This window comes from Anopheles stephensi, chromosome 3 (genome assembly GCF_013141755.1).
Source record: "Anopheles stephensi strain Indian chromosome 3, UCI_ANSTEP_V1.0, whole genome shotgun sequence".
NCBI lineage: Eukaryota > Metazoa > Arthropoda > Insecta > Diptera > Culicidae > Anopheles > Anopheles stephensi.
In genome coordinates this window covers 19,808,754-19,816,788 of record NC_050203.1, presented here as the reverse complement: position 1 = coordinate 19,816,788, position 8,035 = coordinate 19,808,754, and the positions used below count along the sequence as shown (strand labels likewise).

The following is an 8,035-nucleotide window of genomic DNA, read 5'->3' as shown; positions in this document are numbered from 1 at the left end:
TAGATGATGGAACAGCCAGTTTGCAATATTCTAGATTTTGAATTACATGGTACATGTCTACTGCTGCTGTTGCGGCAGCTGCTGCTGCAATGCTACACACCGTTTTGTAGTTTTTATTCCCATTTGTAATTGAATATACGGAAGCGTCTACAACGTGTACATGTGTCGCTTTGTTGGATTTGCTTGTTTGTTTTTTTTTTGCATTTGTTAATTTGTTCTTTTGTGATTTTGTTTTGCATGCCTTCACATTACTCTTGTACATAGTTTTGCTTAACTTGGTTTTCTATACTCTTGCTACTCATCATCGCTTCACCAATCAAGCGACGATACCTAAGTACAAGAATCTACAGCATTTGCGACTGCTGGTGTATGAAATAAAAATTGTATGTAGTTTAACTTAAAATTTAATATAAAAATTTTCTAAACTAAATAGGAAAATGAGAGAAATTATACAAAACTTGTAACTACAAGTATACAGGAAGAAAGTTAGATAAAAAACAAAACAAACGAAAAAATAAACAAAATAATCGAAACCAATTCAAGACACGAACTTAAACAAATGGTAACAGAAAACAAGAATAAAATAAACATCAGAACAGTGTGTAGAAAAATGAAGCATCTGTTTGATTGCTTTAGCACTAAGTTTAGCCGCGCTACTACTGAAATATTTTTCGTTTACAAGTATCAATAGCCAATGAGATTAAATTTCGACGATTTGTTGTGTCGATCCATCGAGATTGTTTGCTTTGCTTAATAAAGTCGCCCCCAATTACGTTCATCCAAAAAATAAATAAACAAATAAACACTTGTTTTCCAATCCACCGATCTGAGCTGAGCAATTCTATTAACCGGCTAATATTATGTATATATATATGGGTATGTATATACTAAACGTGAACGGAGTAATCACGACCAATTTTTGTGTCTCTGTGTGTCTGCGTGTGTTTTTTTTTTTTCTTTGTGAACACTAGTCTACGACCTGAAGCAGTATATTGGAATACATATCGCGGAGCCTAATGCCGTCACAGGCGTGCCAGAATTACTGTGAAAAGCACCCGACACAACCACAAAAAACTGTCACAATTTTCCGAATTTCCCATCAACTAGACTAATCATCGGTAGTGGAACAGTTTGTCCAACTGTTCTACAACAAGCAAAGGCCGGTCGGCACAGATCGGCAACAGCCTATTAACGGTGACATTTCAAACAGTGAGAAGATGGGGTTTGTTTTTAAAACGATGCTGTCAAATGGTGTAGTACATAGTGGTTTTTTTATTTTCAAACGTCCGATTATAGGTTGAGAGCTGGTTGCTGGTACATGATTAAACAGCTTAAAACACATCCACCTCCACACGGCTTGGAGATTGCTTAAAACGAATCCAACATTTAGCTCGGTTCGTCCTGCTCAGATGCTGCCGAATGACCGAACAGGAGAAGGGGGTGTGTAGCTTAAAATTGAGTTTTATCTGCCAAAAACCGGGAGCTTCGAGATCGTTTAAAACGCATCGACTCGTTCGCGTTCTCCTCGTGCTTGCTTTGGTTTCGTTGAGCGAGTTATTGTTTGTCTGGCATGTCATTTTCTGTTTTTGCTGCTTTGCCATCACTCGGGACGGGCAGTGCCTTTACCATTCAACAACCTGGGGGTTTCGATCTCATCGGAGAGCTGCGTTCGGTGTAATTTCTTCTGTTCTCGCTAATCTAACAACGCGCGCGTTCGCTGCGCTGACAACCACTGACACTACACTAAGAGAGCTGACCGGTATATTATGGTCGGTTCAGTGCTTGAGCGTGTAGCGCATGTAGCCATAATAATTTTATCGCGGAATTAGGAGAAACGGTTTTAGTTTTCCTTCTAGCGAACTCGGATCCCTGCTGCTGCTGCTGCTTAATTGTGTGTGTAGGCCTTGTGGAAACATATATGCCAAAACCATGACAGTACAGACTGGTTAATGGGTGAATGAGATGGGGGGGGGGGGGGGGGAAAGGGAGGGCTTGGGGGAGCAGATTTAGGTTCGCGACCCGTGTAGTATAATATCCAAAACTATAGGGGCTGATCGTAACGCAACTTGATCCTTTCCTAATGCCTGATCGACTAAGTAATTGGAGGGATAGCAATAATTGGTGATCGCGGTGGTAGTAGTCGCAGTAGTAATAGTTATAGTAGTAGTAGTAGTAGGCTGGTTAGTAAACGCATTGGAAGGACGCATTCAATCCAACTGTGATCGCTTCGCTCAACACACACACACACACACACTTCTTGACCGTTTGGTTTTCCCATCCCCACGTGCTCTAAACTTTGTTTCTCTCTCTGCTTACAAACAAGTGTTAAAGGAATGCTTGAACAATTTGCTAAGGAAAGATCCCTGTTTTTCTTTTCTTTCTTTCTCTTACTAGATTTGCACACTCAAACGCGCACACTACACCCGCTTCAACGATTGTGAGGCGTTAAGCGAACGTGTCTTATTGCATACTTAACTTTGACATATTCCGTTTACTACTACCGGGTTCGATTCTCTATCCTTAGTAGCGTTTTTTTTTTTCATGTGTGTGTATGTTACCTGTGTTTACCAATCCGCAATCCTGGTGTTTTGGTTTTTCTGTTTTCTGTCTCATCTTATCTTCTGCTTCTTCCCTCGTCGTCGTCCGGATTTTTGTTTCTCGCTACAGTATGAACAAACCTTTTTGTACGAAACGTTAACGAACTTACGATTAAATAATGTTTAGCCTACGCTTTATTTCTACTCCTTGCCGAAGGATGTCTACAGTCGGGTTTCAGCAAAACGGAAAGCTCTTTGGTTAAACCGGGCTTAACAATTCGTTGTTACTCCTGTGTGTTCTGTGGGTTGCGAGTGGTAACAATTGGTGTACTAATAAAATTACTTACTTTTTTTTAAATCGTCTAAAGTGTATTAAACTATATTGAAGATAACGGAGAGAACTCTCGTTTTTTTTCCTTCAGCATCAACTAATTCGTAGTCGTAGGTGAAGCACTAAGAAAATCGGCACAGGAAACGAAAGCCCTAAACCCGGTGCTAACTCCTATCTCCTATGTACAAACGCCACGACCCGACTTGCTGTCCACTTGCTCTGTGTGAATAACAATGCCATTCTCTCGCCTTACCTTACCTCCCCCTCGGATAAAGTGGCTGCTGAGGGACAAATATGGGAGATTGGGAAGGAGATTATTGCTTCGATGACAGGGAAAACTCAAAACCAACCTCCAGCGATGCTAGCGTTGTTTGCCCATGCTCTAAACGTGATCTGCTCTAACGATGAGATCTTGACCATTAAACATAGTATTTCGATTTGTTGTGTTTTCTAAGTATAACACCTCGCTACTACTCCACGACACGAAGCAGCTGCGTGTCTGTCTGCTTAGCTTCCATTTTGTCTAACAAATGTCACCTCACACATTCAATTCTTCACGCCATGCCAAGTTAAGGGTGCTATGTAACACTCCACTTGACAGATGCCTTCCAATCGCTCCGACTCTCCGAATTCTTCATTCCACGTGTGCACACTTAGTATTACGATTACGTTGGTTTTTTAATCTCACTCGTTTAAAAATCTAGAAAAAGGTAACACATGCACATGAGTGTCGGCATCCCTCTTGCGCCTCTTCTGCTGTTGTGTTCTACCTTTTCTTCAGTTTGTTTGTCTGCTTTATTACCTTCTTTGAGCAAGCGTGCTTGAAAGCTTGCTTCATAATAGCGGCTAATTATTTCTGCTTTTGTATCTTTTTCTCCTTTACTTATTACACTACAAGAGCATTCCCATTTATTGCCTTTTGCTTTGTTTTTCCTTTTGGCATGTGTTTGCAAGAAGTGTAGCTTTTTTTTTTACCTTAAATGTGTATCGCGCTTTGCGCTACTCTGTCATATATTCGGTATTTTCCCTTGTATGCTGTTATTAATTTGTCTTCTCCTTCTTCTTCGTGCTTTTCATTTCGATACCTTATAGATTCGATCAATATGTATCGATGGTGAGCCCTGAAATTGTGTGTGTGTGTCTTCGGTTTTTGGTTTACTTATTTAATTTCTTCTCTTCAACCTTAACAAACACCTTCCGTCGAACTGGTGGAGCCGGCCATTATGGCAAGATGTGCTCCATAAAAAAACAAACGCCACCGCCTGACTGTCTCACTCAAAGGTTAGTATCCTGGTTTTCCTGGTAGGAAACACTCAAACATTTTTACTTCTCCACTTATGTACGTTTTCAGCTTATTTACGTTTCGAGACAAGATTGATTGTTCACGGTTTTGTCATAGTAGGGTTGCCCGATTTTCCTCCTGTTTTTTCTCGCCTGGTAATTACCCACAGCCCACAGTTTGTAGCAATGTAATTGAAGGTTTTTTGTTTTGTCAGCTGTCGGCATGTTTGCGGCCGCGTTCTAGACAAGCAAACGTCCATCAAACGGCGGTCGCAAAACAGCGGTGCACTAAAGAGCGAACTAGCAAACAGCTAATCAGCACACGCAGATCGGTTCAAATCGGTGTTGTTGTAGTGGTGGTGGTAGTAGTCGTAGTGGTAGTAGTAGTAGTAATAGTAGCTAGCATTGTACCTTCCTCCTGATCTACCATCTGATCTAGCGCTGTATGCATTTTTAAAGATCGTTCTCCTATATAGCCTACGTGAAGTAAAACGGGTAACCGGGGTTAAACACGCACGTATTTATATTGTGTATATAGAAGAGTACGGTAATGAGTTTTGTTTGTATAATGTAAGATACAATGCTCCTACTGCTTCTGAAGCCGGTCCCGTAGACATGCTTCAGATTTGCTTCAAGATGCCTAACGCCCTTTAAGCGGCTTTTGCCTATGTTGCCTAGGTTGCCTAGCGTACCTTATCGATACCCTGCCGATTAAAAGCGTGCAGTTTGGAGTTTTGGAGCGTCGCCACCCGAGTCTAACTGTTGGGCGCCACCTCATCGTCCCCGTCGTCATCCGTCCGTGTTAATAGCACAAAGTTTTGTAAACGTGATTGTACGATCGTTCGGGTGCAGCTTGGCAAGCTGGCGAAGAAAAGTGCCAACCCTAGTCGTCCGGATCGAGCCCGATCAGTTCGGCCTGCAGCCGGCCCTTCGTCTTGCAGCAGATGGTGAGGAAGAGCAACCGTACCAGCAGCCGGAACTGTTGCGACATGCTCGTCATGATGATGATCTTCCAGAACGAGTTGAGGATGCCGATCCAGACCGCGCCGAAGTGTAGGAGCGGATTGTCGATCGTTTCCCCCGAGACGAGCTCGTAGATCCGCAGCCCGATGTACGGTGCCCACGAGATCCAGAAGGAAAACACCAATGCGAACGACATGCAGTGACTGGGGTTCGCTAGGTTCTCGGCGAGCGCCGTGGCGTACTCCTTATCGTGGATCGGTGCACCCGATCGCACTTTGCGCATCATCGTGAAGATGTAGCCGTAGTTGTAGACGATCGAGATGACACTCGGCCCCAGGACTAGGATTGCCAGCGTTGCGCTATAAGCCGCCATGTTGCCCCACTCGAGCATACAGATGTTGGTGGTTTTACTGTAGTTGGCCTCGTTGTAGCCGAGCAGCGGTGGACAGCAAAGCATGGCTGCCGAGATCCACGTGAACGCCATCCAGCATTGGCATCTTTAGGGACGGGAAGGTTTGGACAAGGTTTGGTTTGGGCAACGGGATGAAGTGGGGTGGAAGAGTTTGGAGGCAATGGGGGAAACCGAGATGGAGAAGAGAAGCGAGAAGAAGCGTTTTGGATCCGTTAGTTGGGTCGGTTTCCGAGTGCTCTTAGCGCACTAGTCACTAGCGTATATTCAAAACTCCCAGGTATATACGGTACGGGTCAAAATATACGGGCTTAAGGCTTCAAACATACGGGATATACAACATAATGGAAGCGTCAGTCAAACCCCGACGGCGGTTGTGGTGGGTGAGGTTAGTTGGTAGGTTGGTTGGTGGCAAGCACAACAGCATCTACGCGTGGCGCTACTACACAACAAAACGGAGCTGGCCATGCCATGGGCTGCCCGGGCTGCGTGTCGCAACAAACGTTTACGTGGTGCGCAGCCATGCACGTGCCAGTACGGAATGCAACATTTACCGACAACATACATATCTAATCAATTTTGCTAAGCATTTAGCTGGTGTATGGTGGAGTTTGTAGCACTGTTCTAAGCGGTTGTACATGAACGGGAAGAGAGAGGGGGGGGAGATGAGTTGAGTTGGCGGTTAAGTAACTGGTTGAGTTTCTAGTCTGTAGGATTGGGATACTAACTGGATAAGTATGTCTTGTGGGAAAAATTCTTCTATCAGTGAAGGGAATGATTCTCTCAATTTAGCTAGAGTCACTGAATGGCTGTATTCTGTTAGTATCTTAATTTTATAGCTTTTTTAGTTAACTCATACTACTGTTCGATGCTTTTTTAGCAATATCACCCACATCGTTTGCCGATATTCCATGAATTATTCCTTTTTTACTTGTTGGTATATTTATTACAATTGATCATTTATAATTATAGTTTAGGTTGTTTGGAGAATTTTTTTATCGCTTGCTATAAATCAGTTGAGTAAAATCTGGATTTACTTCGGTTAGAATTATTTAATTTTCAATTTACTGTTACTGTACAATTTTTAATCAGTTGACAAGGCAATCGTTTCCAGTTGATCGTATCAAGAGCAGATGATTTTATTATTTTTTATAGCAGATGACATAGTAAACGCACACACGATGCTATAAACATAGAAACTCATCAATGTACAAAAATGCTTATGGCACCACGTATTGGAAATCTTACTAAGCTGACCATGGAGATTAAGGTGTTAGGCGTTATTTGATCAGCTTAGAAAGTTTTCAAATATTTCATCTTTGCTAAATCAACAACAATGCTTAGAGACATCATCTGCTAGCGATACTTTCAAGTAGTCATGTTTGCCTTTGCCATCTGTTTCATTTGCTCTAAATTGCTATGTGTGTGTGTGCTAATGTGAAAGTAAATGAAAAATTTATAGCAAATTATGGTACATTATATGGAAATTAAAAAATTAACTGCTGCACAAAGCTTTATTATTAGTAAATTTTTGTCTGGGTATAATGAGGAGCTACAGAAAAAAGGAAACATGATTCCGCTGCAATAACTACGTGAATTAGATCCGAAAGGAAAGGAAATGCGTGTTAGCCAAGAGTTTATGTACACATATCGATTCATAGTAGCAAGGTGTAAGTGTGCTTGTGCTAAAACGATCTACACTACCTATACATCATCTACGTTCATTCAAATCTACCTTGGAGTGTTAGTAGTAGCAGTAGTATAAAAACTAAATAAAAACTGTATCTACATTAAGGAAAACAAAGACTAAATTACATTGGGAGGACAGTAGTTAGCAAAACAAAAATAGAAAAAAGGCGCTTTCTACCATGTTGTGTTCGTTACCGAAAGGCACTTACAGAAAAGCGAACGATTTGTATGCCAAAGTATAAAGGTATAAAACAAAACCAATAATATTCCTAGCCAAATGCAGCCCAAGTATATATTTACAGGGAGGAGAAAGAAACAAAAAATGCTTTTTTTTTCGCTCAAAACAGAAGGATAGGTAAGAAAGAATAAGAAACAAAAATTAGTAATCAACTGGCTAAAGTATTCAAACCTTCCATTCCTAGATATTAGTATTTTTTTGGGGAGGTAGAACATCACACACGAACAAACATCGATCAATAAAGGGTTCTTCCGTTCTTTCGGGGTTCTCGCTCTCTCTCTCGTGCGCACACATACAAACAAACACACAGACACACAGACACATACACACACACACACACAGATACGCACGTATGCGTATGCAATAGGAACGGTATGTCGATGATGTCAATGGGGATGAGGATGCAATCACAAGATGGCAATTGGTTAGATTTTGGGTGTATTATGTGTGTGTGTGTGTGGATGTGAGTGTGTGTGTGTGTTAGATGTAAGATGGCCAACACGCGGATTTTGGGGGGGCGAGTAGCGCCCAATCACCGCGAGAGAGGAAAGTTGGGTTGCGAGATCAACCGCAACCGGGCGCGGTGC

General features: G+C 42.0%; 1 protein-coding gene across 18 annotated transcripts in view; it reads right to left on the bottom strand.

Annotated features, from left to right (window-relative positions):
• Nucleotides 1-31: 31 nt before the first annotated feature.
• LOC118512741 (G-protein coupled receptor 52) overlaps nt 32-8,035 on the bottom strand; it is a 40,030-nt gene continuing 32,026 nt past the window's right edge. For 10 of the 18 annotated variants that reach the window (XM_036057615.1, XM_036057618.1, XM_036057616.1 and 7 more), the window contains 2 exons: nt 7,620-7,628; nt 32-5,609 (listed from right to left, as the gene is read on the bottom strand). In XM_036057615.1, the coding sequence (XP_035913508.1) occupies nt 5,033-5,609; nt 7,620-7,628 (586 nt within the window). In that variant the 3' untranslated portion in view covers nt 32-5,032. The remainder of the gene's footprint in view (nt 5,610-7,619; nt 7,629-8,035) is intronic. The other 8 variants (XM_036057624.1, XM_036057626.1, XM_036057620.1 and 5 more) reach the window with 1 other exon arrangement.